The 21467-nt window shown below is 42.2% G+C and overlaps 1 protein-coding gene across 6 annotated transcripts in view; it reads left to right on the top strand.

Moving 5' to 3' along the window:
• PPP6R3 (protein phosphatase 6 regulatory subunit 3) overlaps positions 1-20631 on the top strand; it is a 143720-nt gene extending 123089 nt beyond the window's left edge. For 4 of the 6 annotated variants that reach the window (XM_088454502.1, XM_088454503.1, XM_088454501.1 and 1 more), the window contains 3 exons: positions 17065-17082; positions 17341-17460; positions 19249-20631. In XM_088454502.1, coding sequence (XP_088310628.1) covers positions 17065-17082; positions 17341-17460; positions 19249-19300 — 190 coding nt within the window. In that variant the 3' untranslated portion in view covers positions 19301-20631. The remainder of the gene's footprint in view (positions 1-17064; positions 17083-17340; positions 17461-19248) is intronic. The other 2 variants (XM_088454504.1, XM_088454500.1) reach the window with 1 other exon arrangement.
• The last annotated feature ends 836 nt before the right edge of the window (positions 20632-21467 follow it).

Raw genomic sequence — 21467 nt, 5'->3', positions numbered from 1 at the left:
TGTGGCGAGCGTAGCGAACCACCGTGCCCGAAACGTGGCGAGCGGACAACAAACTTGTGTAAGTGGGGACAAAGTTCTTTAGCTGGCTGTCATGGGCAGGAACTGCACTTCCGCCCTCACTCATGTCACTTCCAGGTCCCTAGCGTGAAGGGGAAATACAGCCAACCATTGCGATTCTGTCCAAGATGAGCACCTGCCCATAGCACTGTACTACTTCCTGAAGTTTAAGTTCTCTGGTCTTTTGGGCACAACTTCCTATCCCTTGCCAGCCAGTTGAGCCATGATTCTATCCATTGGGATGCAGCCCCGAGCATGTTATTTTCTTAACCCAAAAGTATAGAAATAATGGGCCCAGCAAGTTTAAGATTCTGGTCTCAGTCCACTGCAGAGGAGGTCTAGGTGCCACTTTGAGATTGTAGTTAATATCTGTACTGTAGGGCAGTATCTTCTGGCACTATTTTTGCAAGGCAATCCCTTCTATTAGATTCCGATTTTTCAGAATGGTGCAGGCTTGGCTGCACACTACTTGGGAGCTGTGGGCCTGCCTTGTGGCACATCTGTTTATTGTTGGGTGGTCGTGCTCCTGGGTGCAGGTTCCACTTAAAATGTTAACTGACAATTCTACCATTTGCAGATGTCCATGCCCCTGACTCTTCCAGATTCTGCTAGCACTCTGGTGCATTGCTCAGGATTGTGGGTGATACCATTTTCCTTCCTGTGGCTTCCCCTTGATCAGGGATTCTAGGGCAGTTTTGTCAGAGTGCAGGGTCAGTTTGCGTTTGGATGCCCTCCTTTCAATTATCTGTCCAATCTAGCTGGTTGGAATGAAAACCTAGTAATGTATGGGAGTAAGTGACATTCTGCCATATGGTCCCAAACACTGGAAAACAAACTATCAAATGTGTTAAATTCATTTGATTTAACCAATTTGTTTGATCATATTTGTCTGCTTTCTGAGCAAATTGTTGTCATTTGCTTCCACACACTACCAGATTTCCATTCCAATCCGACAGATGGCCTACAGATAATTCTATAGTGCAGAGGTTCCCAAACTTGGTCCTCAAGGCTCCCCAACAGTTCAGGTTTTAGAGAGACATGGTTGAGCACAGGTGGTTAAATCAAATTTACTGAGGTACTAAGTAAGCCACCTGTGCTCAACCATGGATATCTCTAAAACCTGAACTGTTGGGAAACCTTGAGGATCCTGTTTGGGAACCACTGGTATAGATTATGCCCAGCTTTTGTTTAGTGTTGGTATCTTCCAACAAGTGGCTCCTTTGGGGATTTGCTTCAGGTTTTTTTCAGGTTTTTTCAGCTTTTCAAGGCTGGCTCCCTTTGGGGATTTTTATTCGCTCCTAGACTTTGAGGTTGTGCTCCTGCATATTTTTCTCTGTTGTGACTATGCTTGCCGTTTAGCATGGTGAACTGTTGGTGTGCGACCTTTGTCGCTTCCCAGTTTCTACCAGGTATCTTTCCACGTTATGTTTCTGCTTTATCGGTCCTGTTTCAGAAGTGACTAGCTTTGTTACTGGACATTGTTCAGCCATTTATGCAGTGTGCGCCGCATGTACGGCCTCCTTCTATTCTGCCAGTTTCGTCTGGGGACCTCAATTTAGTCTTGAGGGTGCTTCAGTGGGCTCCTTGTTTGGCCTGAGGTTTACTTGGAAGGTAGCTTTTGTGTTTTAACGAACAGTTTAACTATTTAGTGCCTACCCCTCGGCTTCCCCTTTAACCCTACTTGCACTTCTGCTCTTGGGCAACAGCTGAAATGTTTCACAGTGTTGGGCCTTATAACTGCCACTGTAGAAAATGATTCCAAGTGCCAGACACCATATGAGACACCTACAGCTTTCTAGCAAGCTAGAGCAAGGATACAAAGTATGAAGGTCAACTGGTTTCTCTTGCAATGAAGACCTACATTGCTGATCAACAAACACAAATCTGAGATCCTTTTGAAGATGAATATTTCTTTATTCGATATGCCAACAAGCATGGATGGGGGTGCCATTTGCATACCTCTATTAGCAGTGGCAAGAATACATGTCAACCTTGCCCTCCAACATAAGGGAAACGAAAGCTGTCTACTAGGCTTGTTTACATGTCTATGAAGGACTTTGGGAACATTGTGTTTTTATTTACTACGGCAACAAGGCAGATGTGTCCTATTTCAACTATTAAGGTGCCACAAACGCAACATAATGGGAGAAGTACGTCCTTTTATGGTAATGGACAGAAAACAATCTTTCAGTTGGCAGCTCGTATAGTAGGGATAGGCAAAATCAAGGAGTACTGCTGCAGAAAAGCCTTCTGAGCGGTATGGAAGGTTGGATCCCTGTGGCCCATCCTTGGCACCCTGAGAATTAATGCTGGATACTCTCTCAGAATCTCCATTTGAGCCTTGCAAGGCTCCTCCTTTTAGAAGTGGCTTCTCGATTTTCCTATGAACCAAGGTATTTATCCTACATGGCCCGAAGCCATAGATTATCCCATTGCTTAAATTTTTAGAGCTGTTTAATTAAAATCAGTGTGTTGAAATAGGGAGCTATTTGTTTTGCCAAATATTAGAGGTGGAGCCGCTTCAAAAGCTTAGGTTTCGAGAGGGGTGAAATGCTGCATTTAGGAAGCTTATTCATTCAGAAGATATACCAGCCTGTACCAAGTTGCCCATGGTTCAGCCATAGCTTTAGTGCAAATGGACTCTACATCCTATGAAGAACTTTGCATTGAAGATCATACAGCAGTTTTGCATACACTTGCTAAACATTACCTGTCAGTGGGCCTGATTCACTACAAATTGCTATTGTAATCGCAGCTGCGATTACACATGGTGGTATGCTGCGAATATGTTAATGACTGCAATCACAAAGCTAGTATAAAGACTCCCGCTATTGCACATCCGTAATACCTTGCAGTCCTACGTATGCATCGGGAACCTTGAGGAACATCAGCCCCTCACGTACAATTTCAACAATATGACCTTACTCAGAAACTGCTAACCTCGTCGCACGCAGTGAGTGCACAAGCTGGCATACGCAGTGCAGTGGCTAATTTATGCACGAGCAAGTAGCGTTGAAACGGTGTGGCACCTCTGCTTTTCTCCAACCACTCCCCTGTCACCACCCCCAAATGCAGACCTGACGTCACTCACTGTGATGACCTTGTATCTGCATAGGAGATCGCAATGCTAACTCGTGCATGTGCAGTACGCACAATCGACCAATCTGCGTACGCGGTTGAAATTGCTATCCCTGATCATTCAGACCCAATATTCAGGCTGTGAAGTTTGCACTAAAAAAAACTTATATGCTGGTGAGGAGGAGATTAAAAATGAACTGAACTGATCTAGTTTCTATGGTTCTCACCCTTATGCTGAGGTCATTTATTTCACATTTGCGCTTATCAAATTCCAACACCAGTATCAATTTGTTTTATGTGGTACCCATGCAAAGTATTCCTTTTTGCTTTTCTGAAGACTTTATTTTCAGAAAATACCATTCGCCTTTTCACACTCAACAGGTCACACTTTTTTTTTTTTACTTTATTATAATTTCTGTGGGGAAATATTATATTGTGTACTGTTTTTCAGTTATTGTCTGGTGATCACTAGACAATATGCGTAATTACTAAGGGGCACATTGTTTGAAAGAGGAGACTCCCCACTTTTAATAAAAGGTGCCTCAGTGTGTGTGGGCAAATATGGGGGTGATGGGACATAATGTGTCCTTCCCCTATTAGTGTGGCCACCAGATATTAGCCTTTATGTGGGCGCAACATTGGAGACTCCCCTATTTCAAACAAGGGTATGCCTATCTCTCTGCGTTGTATGGCAGGGTGTTAGCAGGAGATGGATGCATCATTTTCTTTTCTTGTTAAAACACTGGTGCGCACAGGTGGCATTTCCGATGATTGCTCTGGCAGCTGCAGAAAGTTTCCACCGGTCGCCTGGAGCCAGTGGGGACAAGGTTATTTATATTGAGTCTAGCTGTATATGTGGAGGCAAGTCCTCTGCAGCGAAGGGGTTAAATTCTAAAAACTAATTTCTTTTAAGAAGTCTTAAGGTGCGTACACACGGGACGATATTTTAAACGATTGGTAGTTAACAATATCGTTATCTTCCAGTCATTCAAAAAATCGTCCAGTTTCTGCCCCAAAACGATGAACGATAACTACCAATGCACTCTCCCTTTTGTAGTTGGTAGTTTTCGTTCATCGCCCAAACCTCTCGTCCAACCTGACGATATTGTCAGGTTGAACATGTTTGGGGATGAGGGATTGAGCCCGGCACTGAACAAAATAATTTTTGATTTCGTTCAGTGTTTGTGCTCAGTGTAGTTAACGACACTGAGCACATTCATGCCTGGGGGCCACAGGACTATTTCGTTTGGGGAGTGAATCGTCCCGTGTGTATGCACCATTACATGTTGACTAGAACAAGACACAATAAAGAGGGTGTGATATTATATACCTTTGTCTTTTTTTTATTTTTTCCTACTCTTGCTGTTTGTGGGGTATGGATTAAATTCCATTGAGTATTCTGCCATAGAGTAGGCAAGGAATCCAGGTTAGCAGATAATCTTCAATTTCTTGTATATTCAGGAAAAGCTATTGATAGCTGTTCTGTGGTGAGCTTGTTTTTATTATCCTGATGGCTTATTTTTCTCCAGCTACTTCAACTGAACAGCTTAAAGGATGAAGAGGGAGAGGAAGCGAAACATAGAACAGACAGGACTAGTTGGTTTTGTCACAAATCCAATGTAAAAACTGAAGTGCCTAGTCTATTAAGCAGATTATGGCACTGGAGAAGGGGTGATGTTGAGATGCCTCTTTAAAATAGATTACAGTACAATTTAGGAAACCTCCTTGTGAAGTCATGGTCACAAGCTTGTTCATTGTGAAGTCAAAGTGGAGCTCGGTTATTTTCAGCTGTATTCTGTTGTGTAGCAGGGGGTCAAGGTAGGGATAGGCTTTGATTCCTGACTTACATTTTCCTCAATTCCTTGTTTTAGCGCAATACAATGCGATCGTTCACCCGTTAGGCATCTGACAATACATTTGGTGGATCGATTTTGCCGTCTAAACCTTTTAATGACCGCTGCTTTTACTGACCCACCGCTCTCCTGGAACTGTTTGGGGCTGACCTAGGAGACACAGAGAGCCTATGAGCTTCTTGGTGTCTTCTGATGGGTGCTCTCAGAACATTGATATGGGATCAGTGATTGGCCATCCCTAGGTCAAGGTGACACTTTCTCCATCCTCCTCTGAGGAAATATTCAAATTGAGAAATGCTAGAGCGGTGAATACTCTATAACTATACTTACTCTTTTTTTATTTTTATTTCCTCTCATCATGGTATCAAGATGGCAAGATGGACCCTTACCACAGAATACTTAAACAATAAAAATACTCTAAAACTGCTTATTATGAATAATTGATCATTGTTTATATGCTTTGGGTCATTGTTCTGCTGTAGTATACACAGATTTTTCTCCAATGTTTCTGTCCTGCAGCTGAGGGGGAAGGGCCACCAGTGAGCTGTAGTATGCTGCACACAGTGCCAGGTGACTGACTACTCTATTTAAGTGGCCATGGATTGGGGAAAATGACCTATGTTCAAACTGCTCCTAGAGGCTCCAAGTCTTAGTGCCCACGTGGCAACCTATGATTTAGGTACTGCTTGTTCATCTTAACGTTATGTCTGGACAGTCCAACACTATCAAGCGTTTTCAGAAATGATTCTATGACCGTGGAGCAAAACACACTTGCAGACCGTCTCTGCAGAAATGTCATCCTACATTTAGTGGTGTCTAAAGCACACCTAATATGGCATTAGATTAGTGGGTATGCCAGTTATTCACCCAATGGCCTCTTGGGTCAATGCCAAAACCCATAGACCGTCCTCAAGCAGGTGATATCATGGCTGGAGTTTATCTGGCATATTTTCTCACCCTTGCCTGTGCTGTGAGCTAGAACATATGGCTGCAGAAGGGACATTAAGTAAATAATATATTGTGTATTCACGTTGAAATTCCCTATCCTTCAGTCCTATGGTCCTAATTATTTAGGCAGGGATTATTTTATAAATGTTAACCTTGTTTGTAGGATCTATTTGGTCTATTGAGTATGTTCTTTCTGTTTCACTGCAGTTGGTAGTTTTAGTTTTCACATTTGCTTTCTATGGACTTCAGTTTAGTAAATGTTGTTCTCAAGTCTTTCATGGCTCTTATAGTGTGTTTTTAAACTTAGTTTTAGCAATATTAAAAAGACACACCTTTTTATATCCCTTTGCTGGATGGACCTTTATACATCACATTGCGGGATGGACCTTTCTTTTGCATTACTTTGCTGAATGGACCTTTTTTAAAGATGTCTGCTTCATAGCATTCAAGAACTCTAAGGGGGAGGGGGCTTCTTTTACAATTCAAATTCTAAACACATTAGCCGATGTGTACCCAGCTCGGGTACCGGCATCGGCAAGTGCATACACACTTGCTGATGCCGGGTGCAATAGTGGGGGGCATGCTGCATTCGGCAGCATGGCCCCTGCTGACTATGCGCGCTCCCGCGAGCAGGTCCAATGGGCAATATAGTCAGCAACATAGCAGCTACACATTGGCCGATATGTCATCCAATACGGTGGATCGGATGACATATCTTCTAGTGTGTACCCGGCTTTAGAAACATTATTCAGCTACAATAGTTATAACTTATTCACCTGTGGAAAGATTTCACAAATAAATTTGAATCTTAATTCCACAATATAAAGCAAACTAGTACTATGGACCAGTGTTCTTTCCTCTCCAGGTGTTTCATCTGTCATGGTAATTTAAAGTAGGCATCCCTGGATTTATTGCTTGGTAGAAGCTTTTTTGTTTAGCTGCATTTACAGCTGTATATCTCTTTGGGAAAGACTCTACCAGCTTTGCACATCATTACATTGTATTTTTGTTCCATTTGTTGCACTTTTGCTCAAGCTCCATTTAATTATACAGATTCTCTTCTGGGTTAGTGACTGATCTAAAGGTGCCCATCCACTAGTAGATGTGGGGACGACTGCACGATTACGACATCTTTATCGTGCCATCGTCCTCCTAGGGGTGAAGTGCATACACTGAACGTTCAGACGTTCAATGTATATGTGCACATCAATCATCCCCCGAACATGGCAACCTGACGACGGTCGTCAGGTTGAGCGTCATGTTCTGGCGATGGATGTTGAAAACGACCAGCGGGCACGCGCATCGCTAGTAGTTTAACATTTAACTGTCCGATTTTCAGGCGATTACTGAGCAATTGCACGATTACGATGTCTTAATCGTGTTATCGCTCATTTAAATCTCCTAGTGGATAGGCACCTTAGGACCAGGACACTTTCTTTTTCTTTTTTTTTTCTTTTTTTTTTTTTTCTCTCTCTCCCTCACGGGGGCATTGAGAGCTCTCAATTGCAGTTTTTCCGAGTAGTCCCTCCCTTCTACATCCCATCAGCCCTTAAGGAGAAAATCAGATTTGTTTTACTTCTCCCCATGGAGTTGTTGGAGCAGCTTTGAGTAATTTCATTTTTAACTTTCTTCTTCAGGGTCCATAGGGATCCACAGGGATACCATGGGGAATACTATAGTTGGAAACCAGGTACCAAACAGTTAAAGCTTCAGCTCCCGGGATGCCTCGGGTCCTCCTCCATATATACCCAGCCCCTAGCCATAGGACTTCAGTTGTTCGTTTGGTGCGGAAGGATAAAGACTCATCTTTATAACAGGACTGCTCTGGCAATCCTAAGCTTTTATTTTATGTTTTATGTTATTTCTTATGTTTGAGTTAGCAGTATTCAGCGTCTGTATGAAGATAATGCGACTCCATCTACCTCCGCCGGGCAGCATCAACTAACTGGGCTGGTGGTTTCGGTGGGTCAGGGCTGAGCTTGCTAGCAGCAATGTGGCGATCTGGACTGCAACCGGAGACACGGGGATGTCTGGTAAGGAGATTCCTCGCTTACGGGAGTCGCGCGCGGCGGCCCTTGTTTCTGGTGCCGCACGCACCAGAAGCCGCAGCAGTCAGGGCCCGGGATTGTCTGCATCCACACTACAACACCGAGGCCTTGTCTCTCGCCTGGGATTGGCAGCAGATGCTTCTGCTGCCGTGAGGCCAGTGTACCCGGCTGGTTAACGCAGCTGTGGGGAGGTATCCGCTCCCCCGGCAGCTCCTCCCCTGACCCAGACGCAGTCCCCACAAAGGGTTTTGTGCATCTGGGTTGCTCTGCCTACCCTCCACGTGTATGAGACTCTCAGTGCACCCTGTAGCTGTTGGTCTCAGGAGGGTTTGGGACATTCTCCCTGTATACCTCTCCCTTGTTTAAGATCTATATTGCTCTATATCCTACCATTCCTTTGTGTAGTTGATTTAGAGTCATTGTATTTTTGTTACATATGCATTGTATGTGGTTGTTTATCTGATGTAAATAGTGTATGGCCCATTTGTCCACTCAGGACATTAAGGATGGTTTGTATGTTGTCTATTATAAAGAGCCATCTTACCTGTCCCTGGACAAGAGCCTTCTTGGATATCCTCTTTGTCCCAGGTAATGAAGCAATTTGTGTATCGTATGGCTGCTCCCACTATGCCTCCTTGAATGGGGTGTCCACAGCATGCGATATTTGCACCTCCTATGCTTTTTTTTCCTGGAAGGATGTTGATTCTAGTCAGAGTATGGCACCATCTAATGCTGCTAGCAGACCGATATTTGATAAACTAACTTACGCTCAGGTGCCTTAGTAGTCTTTTAGGTAACCACCCATTGGTTCTCTCCACCTTTTCATTTCTCAACTACGTATTCTGTTTCTTAAAATTTATTTTTTATTCATAGATAATTTTTATATCTTTTTAATCTAAATTGTTATTTCATTGTAATCCTTTTTTGCAATGTCTCTACTCCTAATGAAAATAATTTTTATCTGGTTATTTATCATCCATTATTGACTAATAATAAATTATAAATAATTTGATTACCTGTCTTTTTATAAGCAAATTCTTTTGGATTTGAATATCAAAACAAAGCTCATCAAACTCTATATTAAACTGAAATTTTTTTAAATCTAAATGTCCAATGCTTCCATCACACCCCATCAATGGTGAGTATACTATGTAACCCTGTAGGACCTTGTGTTGGGTTTACTGATTTGCACTATGGAGGCCTGTCATATGCGTTTCCCCCTATCTATCTACACTGACCTGGAGTGACCCAAAGGTATCCAGATCTACGTTGCATTTTGCAACCACCGCAGGACCACAGTGAAAATTGTGTCCAATGTCTATCACCCACTGGTAATTGGTGAGTGCGTTTTATATTTCTTAAAAGACGAAAAAAATTTGACGATATTATACGATGTTGCTATTGTCTTTTACATATCTCCGAACACATCGAGAGCACTATCGAACAAATTCATAGGATAGATCCTAGAAAAGACTGATTAAAATGGAAGAACCATATGGTTCCAGTCTGCTCAACATATGGATTCAGACGCATCATCAGAGGATTTAGATGATGCACAAGCTTCCTCTCCAGGGTCTAGCTCGGGAGAGTAGGACCATCTGTCCACAGTGGATGTTCCTCCTTTGGTGAAGGCGATTAAATCAATCCTAGACGTTCAGGATGATGAACCAGCTCATAGTAAGAAGGCTCCAGTGTTTAATCACCACGGGAAGGTGGTCAAAACTGAGTTCCCTGAATCTGAAAAGCTGATTGAGTTTATGGATGAGGCATGGGGTAACCCTGACCAATGTTTTTATGTGAATAAGAGAGTAACATTGTTGTATCCTTTCCTGGCTTCTGTATGTACTAAGCTGGAGGTACCTCCTACTGTGGATGCTCATGTGACGCATTTAATCAGAAATGCTACATTGCCTATTCTGTCGCCATCTTCCCTGAAGGATTCCACGTATAAAAAGTTTGAAGCGTGTCTTGGAACAATTTTTTTCATCATCTGGAGCTGTTACACGTCCAGCTATGGCTTGAGCCTGGGTCGCCAAAGCAGTTGAAGAATGGATGGGCACATTGGAAAATTCTTTACCAAATACTACCAGAGAACAGATGTATATCTCCCAAATAAAGGAGCGGCTTCCTATCTTGGAGAAGCTGCTGTAGATGCTGGAATTTTAGCTTCTAAAGCATCAGCAGCTTCAATAGTGGCACGCAGGGCCCTTTGGTTAAGATCCTGGAAAGCTGATACAGGATCAAAGAAGGTGCTGGAAGTTTTACCTTTCTATGAAAAAGTACTTTTGGATAAAATAGCTACTCTGGTGGCTTCAAAGTCAGCAGGTCTGCCATCTACGGCGACTATAAAGTCTAGGCAGGTTTCTTTTTGGTCCTTCGGTTCTCAGGGATGAGCAAGGGACGTCTTAGTTTGTCGCCTTGATATTTAGCGAAAACTAGAGGTCTGGTCCGGCAAGACTTCTAGCTTCTAAGCCAGACCACAAACCCTCTGCCTGATGGGGTGGGCCTCTTCCTGGGGGATCCCAGGGTGGGAGGCAGACTTCCTCAGTTTGCAGATTGTTGGTGTCAAGCAGATGCCTGGGTCCAATAAGTGGTCTCTCAGGGGTATGCCCTCACTTTCTGGAGGCTTCCTCCCCAGAAGTTTCTTTTTCACAGATCCTCTATCAGATGCAGCCTTGACCTTTCAGGAAACCATTCACTCTCTGCTGTAGGCAGGGGGTAATAGTCCCCTTCCCTGTTGCAACACAGGAACCGGGTTCTTGTTCCAATCTATTTCTGGTTCAGAAACCGAATGGGGCTTATCGCCCTATACTAAATGTCTAAAAACCCTCAACTGGTTTATCCATGTACCCAAGTTTCGTATGGAAACTTGGGTCAATTATTTTGGCAATGGAGCCAGAGGGTTACATGGTTTCCCTGGTAATCAGGATGCATATCTGCATGTTCCTATTATACCATCCCACCAGCAATTGTTAGTTTATTGTCCTTCGGAAGCATTACCAATTTCAGGCTCTACCCTGTGGCTTATCTACGGCTCCCCGTGTATTTACCAAAATAATGGCTGCCTAGCTCAGGCGTCAGGGAGTCAGAATTCTTCCATATCTGGATGACCTTCTGATAATGGCAGACTCCGGTTGTTTTATAAAACCATCTTCAATTGACTATAGCCTGCTTACTAAAGCATGGCTGGATTACCAGTTGGAAGAAATAATCACTTTCTCCACACAGAAGATGGTACAACTTCCGGATTCTTGGCCACAGGCGGTGTTTCTGCCAGAGGACAAGATTGTGGCATTATCAATGCGGATACACAAGCTGCTTCGAAAGCGAAGGGTATCCATTCTGCTAGCAATGCAGGTCCTGGGATCAATGGTATCCACCTTTGACTTAACCTGTAGAGTATGCTCCGTTGCATTCCAGTCCTCTGCAAAGATTATACTGTCCGTTCCACTCGGAGAGGATCAATCTAATAAAGTCCCAGAGGATTCTTCTTACTCCTGAGGTTCGTCACTCCCTCCTGTGGTGGCTGCGAAAGGATCATCTGAACAAAGGGCAAGCATTCTGGATTCCATATTTGTTGCTACTCACCAGACACCAGTCTTTGCGGATGGGGACTAGTGACGGGTGATCACATCTTTCAGGGAAAATGGATAAATCAGGAAAGTCAACTGCCAATAAACATTCTGGAACTGCGAGCAGTACACAAAGCGCTTGTCATGGCACAGGACCTGCTCCAGGGCAAGCCGGTCCAGATCCAGTCCGACAATGTGACAAGTGGCCTACCTCTCATCATGGAGGCACAAGAAGTTACGCAGCCCTGAAAGAAGTGACAAGGGTTCTGATTTGGGCAGAATGTCCTCTTCCGGCTATCTCGGCAATATTCATTCCTGGAGTACTCAATTGGGAAGCAGACTTCCTAAGTCACCAGGGCATACATGCCTGAGAGTGGTCTCTCCATCCGGGAGTGTTTCAGCTTCTGGTAAACAAATGGGTTCTGCCAGAGAGATCTCATGGCGGCACTTCACAACCACAAGGTCCCCGGGTATGGATCCAGGTCTAGGGACCCATGGCAACCTGCGTGGATGCACTGGCAGCAAGATGGGACTTCAAGCTAGCGTATCTATTTCCTCCGATCTCCTTCTGCCTTCCTGCTTGAATTTCCTGAGAACTCTTGGGTGGAACAGTAATGGTGCCTCCGGCTTGGCCCAGGTGTAATTGGTTCACCGACCTACAGAATCTGTCAATAGACAGCAGATCCTGCCATAGAGGAAGAGGATACGGATTAACGCAGGGCCCCTGCCGGCATCCAGACTTTCCTCGTCTGGCTTTGATGGCGTGGCTCTTGAATCTTCCATCCTAAGAACAAAGGGTCTTTCCAATTCTGTAATTCAAACAATGCTTGGGGTATTGAAGCCTGCCTCTTCCCGCACCTTTTGGCATTCTTTTGGTCAATGATTTCCCCACAAAGTATGAAGGTGTTTTAGGATTTCCAGGTTTTTATCCAAGGAGTTCTGCGAGGTCAGCCTCCTTTTTGTTCCACGAGTAGCACCGTGGGATTTGTTCTTGGTTCTTAAGGGACTACAAGCTCACCCATTTGAACCTCTAGACTCTGTAGATTTGAAGTGGTTGACAGCGAAGACACTTTCTTTTCTCTCTTCTGCTCGCAGAGTCTCTGATTTGGCAGCGCTTTCTTGTCGCTCTGCATTTTTTTTTTTTCACTAGGATAAAGCTGTTCTTCGTACAAAGGAGGGTTACCTTCCTAAGGTAGTGTCCAGTTTTCATGTAAATGAAGAAATTGTAGTTCCAAATCTTTTTGTAGGTGAAGCCTCCCTGGAATGTAGTTCGTGCTCTGAGTATCTGTGTGGAGCGCACAAACTGTTATAAAATCAAATACTCTTTGTAGTATATGGTTTAAACAAACGAGGATGGCCAGCTAATAAGCAGACTCTGGCGAGATGGCTACACATGACTATCTCTCTCAGGTGTACACACAGGCTGATCTCCCTGTCCCAAGCACGGTGACGGCACATGCTACTGTCTGTAGGGCCATCGTGGGCATTTAGCTGTGGTGCCTCAACAATTGTGCAAGGCAGCAACATGGTCTACTGTCCACACTTTTTTTTCTTAGGTTTTATGTCTTTTATACTTTTGCCTCTCAGGATGCTTCCTTTAGGAAACAAGTTCTCCTTTCTGCTCAGGAGCATCCCCCACCCTAGGAAGACTGCTTTGGGACAACCCCATGGTATCCCTGTGGATCACTATGGACCCTGAAGAAATGTAAAGTTATGGTAGACTTGCCTAGATAAATCCTTTTCTTGGAGGTCCACAGGGCACCCACCCTGACACACCTGGCTGCATGGATAATTTTTTTCTTTCGGTCACATTCCCTCATCTTGTGTAATAGGAGAAGGAAGAGCAATCTCACATCAGAAACACTCTTTCCTTCTCCTGTCTTAAGGCTTGTTAACTAAACTAAAGTCTTATGGCTAAGGGTGGGTTATATATGGAGGAGGACCCGAGGCATCCTGGGAGCTGAAGCTTCAACTGTTTGGTGTCTGGTCTCCAACCCCCATGGTATCTCTGTGGACCCTATGGACATTGAAGAAAAGGAGTTATCTAGGAAAGTCTACCAAAACTCTAATTTTTACTTTAGTTATGCAGTTTCCTGCATGGTGCTGTCTGCGCTGTTTAGAGATTCGGACGCTACCGCGTAACTGGCTGCAATTCCTGCCACAAAGCCGGGGAGCAAGTGGTCTGGCATGGAATCCAGCTGTGCCCCATATCACTGTCCCTGGTATATCATTCAGTAGGTACTGGACCTGGTCCGGAGTTCTTTTACTGCACCTAGTTTTCACTGTTGTCACAAGTGTCCCTGCAACAGAGTGCTGGGCAGATGCATTGTGAGGAGTATTCCTTGAGGAGCCAAGCTGTATCTCTTTGGTTGGGCCATCCCTCCTCCTCCTCCTGTGGCAGCCATCTTTCTGCACCTGCGTAAAGTGACAAATGATGACTTAGTGTGCCGATACTTTATCTGTATACTGCTTTATGGGCACATCCCAGACTTAAGTTGAAAACACACCTACATGACTGCGACCCGTTGATGAGAAGTAGCGATACTTTGTCACTGTACACACGGCGCAACGTATCGTTATGTGGTGCATGTAATAACTGACGCGCAGCAAAGCAGATGGGACAACTCAATGAACAGATTGGGCATATACTAGGACGTGTACGATATATCCATTTCCACATCCGAACAATATATCGGACAATAGATAGTATAGTGTGTACCCAGCTTTAGCTCCATTAGCTTTTTTTGTTTAAACTTAGATGTATAAAAATCAGCAGAGCAACATTAATCATGGTAATGCAGAACAATAAAGTAAAAATAGTCAGTACATAATATTTGTTCGAAAATAACACCTTTGGCAGTCTAGTTGGTGTGTCTCGTCATTCTTGAATGTTCAACTGCTTTGTGTCACTGTAAGTGACGTGGGACCTAAAGTTGGTTCTTTCAGGATTGCAAAAATCTCCCTTTGACACTTAATAATAATATTTTATTATTCTTCATCTCTTCAGTCAGACTTGTCTGAACTGCTACACTCATGTAGATCCTCATATATTTTGTTTTGCACCAGGACAGCGTACTTGGGAACCTTTTTTTCAGCTGAAATAGTGTAAAGATTTCCTTTGAATTCTGACGACATTCCTACATTATGCCACAATTTGGCTGCAGCAAGTAGAGATAACTTATCCCTCTTTGATGTGGTTTCGGGCCTTTTTTGCGGGAAGACTGACAGCCATGGATGATGCGCACAAGAGGTTTGCTAGAGACAAAACAATTTGGCAGATGGATCATTGCTATTTATCAATAATGCATCTCTGAACAGGTCCCTGTTCTGAGAGTATTGTGGCTCATTCTACCAGATCTCTAAGCTTCTCTTGGGCAGCATGACCTGGTGCATCTCCTGAGTGCTTGTGCATCGCAACCACCTGGTCTTCAGGTCATACATTCACCAAATACGGAGTTTGGCTAGAGATGCCAACTTTGGGAGAAGTTCTGTGTACAGTTTTGGCTGAGCGTACCCTTCCCTAGGGGCAGCTTTTCAGTACCCCTCTTGCTAGGCAGTGTCCCCGAGAATTGATGTAAGAGAAAAAGGCATTTTTGATACTCAACATAAATATTTTTTTACGGGGTCCATTTGAACGTCACTGTGCTTCTTCTTTTTTTTTTTTTTTTTTATTATTCATGACTTCTGTTCATTCTCAGGTTTGAGTGCCGTTTTGTATTCACTTCTCCTATGGGTTTAAGTTTTAAATTGATCCGATTGGCTTCTTTTAGGCTAATGGGATATAGGGTCTAGAATGTCTGCTCCTCCCAGCACCCTCTAAAACCCATGGTTGGCAATGGGCCCCAGATGGGCAATAATCTATGGGGGCAAATGGTTTTAAAGAGGAGGGGCTTTCATCTTTCAAACAAGGATGCCCTCATCTCTCTAGGAGCCTGGATTGGAGTGATAGAGAGGGAAAGAGTATTTAAGCCCCTCTAACAATATTTTAAAGTTTAAAAAATAGACAATGGTGATTAGTGGCGGTGGATAAGGAGGCAAGTAACCCGGGGGCACTTTGCATAGACTTTAAAACTGCAGATGACTAGTCCCACTTGTTATCCTTATCGGGGGACGAGCCCCACTCGTCATCCTCAGCGAAGGGGTTAATATAAATTTTCTCCCAAGCCCTAGGTCTTACTGTCCGCAGCAGGTTTTCCTCAGATCTTCTATCTTGCTGTCTATTTCTTCCTCTGTTGATAGCTTTTCTAGCCTCTGAAAGAGTGAAGCAGAATAAGGGCCAAAAAGGTAAACTGACCATATCCTGATACTCTACTGGAAATCTTCCCTAGTTTATTAGAAAGCATGCTGAGACACCAACATGTACCGTGTGTGGCTCGCCCCTCCCAACAGTGATGTGCTTTTCTCTCAATGGTGATCAAATTAAACACACCAGCCTGTGAAACACTTTCATACTATGGGCTCCTATTGTTAACGCCATAGTTTGTTTACTATTATAAGCATTTGTTTGTAGTTAAGGGTTTGACTTTTGTATTTGGCATTGGAGTACTTTGGCTATTGTGAAGAATTTCTGAATCCATTTCATTCTATGATGTAAGAAAACAAAATGTGAAATAATGCCAAAGGGGTGAAGTTTACATAAATTCCAGATGTAGATGCATAGAGACGTTTGTCTCCTCACTGCCATATGGTTGTTGGTGACTTTACTGGGTTTCAAGTTGCACACATGAAGTAACCATAGGAGTTATATTTACAAGTTAATGATTTGAATACTAATGTTCTCCCTGTGGAGGTGATGTATCAATCCTTTTGATCGGGGCGAAAGTAAAGAAGTTACCCAAAGTAACCAATCTGCTTCTGTCATTTATCTAGCACGGTCTATGAAATGACTGCTTTGGACAACTGCTCCACTTTATCACGCTCTCCAAGGCTTGGTACATCTCCCTATTCAGAGTTTGTGGGGCGGTCTCTGGGGTCATTAGTGCTGCTGAGGATTAGCAGACTTGAACTGTGTAGCTCTTTGGCCTAGGGGTATATTTACTAATGTGCAGGTTTTTAGAAGTGGAGATGTTGCACAGTTCAACAAGTCAGATACTAGCTATTATCTTCTAAAAGGTGCTAGATAAGTGAGATAATCTGGTTGCTATGGGCAACAAATCCACTTCTAAAACCACACACTTTAGTAAATATACCCCCTAGAGTACACCCATAGTTCTAGATAAGTACTAGTTAATAAAAAAAAAAAAAATGTTGTGGCGTTTGCTTATTTAATACTTGTCTTTGTATTTTATGCATTCTGCTGCCCTGTGCGTCATTGAATCAAAAAATTAGCTGTATACTCAGATTTGATTATTTTTAGAGCTTGTTGGTTAGCAACTATAGTTTACTCCACTATTGAATGTCTTTTATTTATGCAGCTCTGTCCACACCACACAATACAACTTTTAAGTAGCATTCTTTTTATGCCTGCTTCTCCTCCTTTCCCTCTCCATTGCGCACTAATGGCTTCAGAGTGTTGAAATCCTATTGGTATGTATCTTTAAACTTAAGGATCTCTTCTGTACAGGTTTTCCGTACATTTCCCTGTATGCCGAAATTTCCTTTTCTTTTTTTTTTTTTTTTTTTTTTTTTTGTGTGCACATGATGCAATGTACAGAATGTGTGTAACTGTTCTCATTCCCAATCCTACCATTGGCACCCATTGCATGAATTCATTATTGCGTCTTTAATATTAAATTGTGCACGGCTTTTTGATTTACTGTCTTTTAATGTCTGTTTTCTTTGCAGTGAGGAAGGGAAATTGTCTACCTCGAATGAGTCAGCCTGTAAATATGTTGTGGAAAACTGCGATTCTTCTATGGAAAATCCCCCAGTTTTACAGCCAAACAGTAGCAGCCAAGAACAGAAGTAAGTAGGTTACGGTTTACATTTCACCTCTATCCCATCGCTCTTCCTCCCCAATACGGACAAATAGATACTCTGGTCCCCTTGCTCAAATTATATGGCCGATGAGCAGTTATTTACTGGTAATCCTTAAGTCCAGTGACTGGTGTGGACCTCCTCCATCCTGCCTTCAATAAACTCAGGGGTGCACTCATTTATTTATAAATTTGTTATTTGAACATACATGATTTAATTCAATAATGGAGGATATACATCTATTAGTGGTTCTAAGGTGTTACCGAATTGTATAATAGCTGTGATAATTACTTTGACCTCTCCCTCTATGGGTGAGTTAAGGTTAAGTCTAATCACAGTATAGTATCAGTTGCGATTCATTTAAAGTAAAAGTTTTGTATCTTGCCCTCTTCCAGCACTGGAAAATCATTTTTTCTTCAGGGTCCATAGGGCTCCACATAGGAGACAATGGGGTATAGGCGGTGGTTAGGAGGACTGGACACCTACAGTTAAAGCTTTTCTGTCCCAGGATGCTATGGTCCTTTCTCTCTATATTCCGCCCGCAGCCTGAGGCAATTCAGTTTGTCGTTGGTGTCCGGCAGGAGCTGGATCACAGTTTACACAGTGGGGCTGCTTTTAAGCAGCCCAAGCTTTATTTTATGTTTTAACCCTGGTCTATCCTGTTGTGTCCTATAGTCTTTGCAATTAACTGGTTGTGGATCTCTAGTCCTGAGCATCTTTTTACCATCTTGTCTAATAAATTAGTGTTGGTCACCAAAACACTGTTTTGTTATATGGAATCTTAAAAATCTTTAAACTGTAGTGGTAGTCCTATAGTTTCTACAAAACTCCGCTCTGCAGGTCTTTAATAAAGTTTTCCATTTTCTGAGAAGACATTGCGTATTAATAGCATTGTACCTGTCATGTACTGGCAGCAGACTAACACTGCTCCTAAGAATTGTTGGACCGTAGATTTAAGGATGTCCAGTAGCTTTTATGCCAGTCTCCTGATTTGCTAACCTGAAATGTAATTATTGGAGAAAATACAAAACTGCTGGGCCCAGCATTTCTTTTAACTGTGGTGGGATGACTTTTACTACCATAATCATTATTGGGTCCTACAATGTGCTCTCTTGTATTTTGTTGTGGACCTTGGGTGAGTATTGCTTTTTTCTTCTGTTTTCATCCTTTAATTGTGCCATGTCCTTGTAGCCATCTGTGTATTTTAAAGGTTTTTTATTTTTTTTTGATCTTGTGTGAAGACCAAACTCTTCCTGCAACATGACTGGTACTTGTGGATTTGTGTCCAGTTCTGCTTCTGGCTCATTGGGATTAATGAGGAACAATATAATGATGGTCCTCATTTAAGGCAAGCTTATGTGCTCATGGGCTGATTCTGGTTTTTCATAAATCTGCGCGTTCTTAGAAAGACTCGCCAAGTAGTCGAACCATTACAGAAGGCTATGCTTCTGTCTATGGCTTGTCCTTTGCGGGGTTGAAGGTTCAGTATTTTGCAAGAATTGATCTTAAAGTCCACTTTTGGGAAGTTGTCATGAGCATTCTCTGGGGCTCCTATGCTCACGTAAGCCAAGTGTTTTACATTTTTTAAATTTGCCTTCAGTTGAGTTTCATGAAGATTGGTAGTTTGTTTTAGAAAAAAAAGCCAGTTCTACGACAAAATCAGTCAACCAATGGATTTAGTGTTTTTGAGTTTTTGTTCGCTGGTTAACTGTGTGCAATTATATTTGTCCTATACAAGCCCACCATAACCCCACAAATGTTTTTTTCTTTACTTAGAACGTCTGAGCAGATTGTTTTGGATGGAGCTTCAACAAATGGCCCAGTATGATGTGTGATGCCTACTGCTAGTTGAAGATTGCAAACTGATATCCATTTGGGATTTTTTTTAAGTGGTGTTACTTGAGGATTCGGGCAAAAGTTCGTTGATGCCAGTCACTGCTGCACTAACTTTGCAAGGGATCAGGACCAGCAACATTTTATTTTATTTTTCTTAGATTTTAAGGTGTTGTACAGACTTGAAAGTGTAAAAATATTGCACATTGAGAAATAAGACTTTTTGTGTATGTTTATATTGTATTGTATTCTAAACAAAACTGGTGCCCAATGACATAAGAACTCACCACTTCAGTAATACTATGGTTAAAATGGTTGTAAAAATAGGTTTTATAAAGTGTATACACAAAAAAAATCTAATGTATTTGAAAAGCATAACTATTTGACAATTAGTGTGACCAAAGTATTTACCAGTTCATGCATTTTTCCACTTTGTACAATAGTCCTTTTTTTTTTTTTTTCTTTTAAACAGAACTATTCTTTGATAAAAATCTTCCTGTAAATGTTCTAATTGTATTTAGGTTACCAAAAGTAATTCAGACATTGATATTTTTGTTCCAGTGTTCCTAATTTGCAGCAAGTTTCTCATGTCTGTTGCAATTCAAATCAAATGTCTATTAGTAGAGATTTAAGTATTTATTACTACAGTTCTGGCATATTGTTAATGTAAAGCCATACACTCTTTGGTCTTGTTTCATTGACAGGTGACAATCTTAATAAGATTGCTCGCCTGCAAAGTTTTACCCATTTAGAAGTTTATTTTAATGCACACTTAGGATTTTTTTTTTCTTTTAAGTCTAAAATAAAATGCTTGCCCTTTTTGGGGACAACGGGGCAGGCATTTTATCGTAAATTTTGTACTTTTTAATATACAGATCCATTTTAAATTTGCATGTCAGCTCTTTCTGTGCCGATCTGTGAATTATTTTTATATACAAGTTCAAAACCAGCTTGTTTTTTGTTTTTTTTGTTTTGTTTTTTTGTCTACAACTGGTTTGTACATAGGTAGTGATTATGAAAGCTAATTCTATGTAATTTATAATGTTTCTATTTTCCTGTAAAACTCCAGTCCGCCTTCTTGAAGCAGGAAAAAGCAATGTTATGTTGCCAGTCTGATACAAGGGTTGTCCACCTCTTACACACTTTTTTTTGTAGATGTAAATCTGTCTAATTTCATGAATAGATTCTTATGGTTTGAGAGACCTCTCCTAGACAGGTATTTCAAGAGAAATTAATCTCTAGACTGAGCCCAAGAGTTTTAGGCGTAGTCTCCCATGCAACGTGCCTAAGCATTACAGTGCATACTACAATAAAAAGGAAAATACATATATTGCTTCCTTTCACCTCATTTACACTATTTGTGGTGCATGATATTGAAATTCTCATTAGGTTTTTGTTTTGTAAATTCATGTGGTATCTATTTATTTAACTTGTGCTGCCATAGAAGTGCAATCTGGAGCAAAGGGTGTGTGTAGCGTTTCACTACTGGGCAGAGCGTAATGGATAAACCAACACCTGTAACCATTCTCTACAACGCCTACAAACCACAGCACAAAGACACTTTCCCAGTATGCAGCAGCAGTACTTGGCATGCTATCCCAGTATTCACCAACACTTACTGTCAATTTCCAGCTCAGTCTATGTTCACTTATGTTCCAAATATTCATATTACTACACGCATAGTACCCACCCAACTATTGGTGCAGCCTGTGAAGCACAAGTCCTGGTCTATTACATGATAATTTGGACTAGATCTTGCCATATTCAAGCTGACTCATTCTGTTACTCATGTTGTCTACTATCATTCTATTGTCAATGTTCCCTGTTTTTAATCACTTAGTGCAGAGCTTCCCAAGTGTGGTCCTCAAGGCTCCCCAACAGTTTAGGTTTTTGAAATATCCATGGTTGAGTACAGGTGGCTTAATTAGTACCTCAGTCAGCTTGAGTTAACCACTTGTGTTTAATCATGGAAACCTCTAAAACCCGAACTGTTGGGGAGCCTTGAGGACAGTGTTTGGGAACCTCTGGCCTAGTGATTTTGGTTTTCTTCTTTTTTTTTTTTTTTTTTTTTTTTTAAATGTATTATCCCTAAATCATTACGTCTGATTCGACCCCCCCCCCCCCCCCCCCCCCACCCTACTGTATTGCACATATACTTACCT

The sequence above is a fragment of the Taudactylus pleione genome, unplaced genomic scaffold (genome assembly GCF_031769625.1).
Source record: "Taudactylus pleione unplaced genomic scaffold, aTauple2 ptg000619l, whole genome shotgun sequence".
Classification (NCBI taxonomy): domain Eukaryota; kingdom Metazoa; phylum Chordata; class Amphibia; order Anura; family Myobatrachidae; genus Taudactylus; species Taudactylus pleione.
Note: the sequence above shows the minus strand (reverse complement) of the source record. Positions and strands in the feature narration are given on the sequence as shown.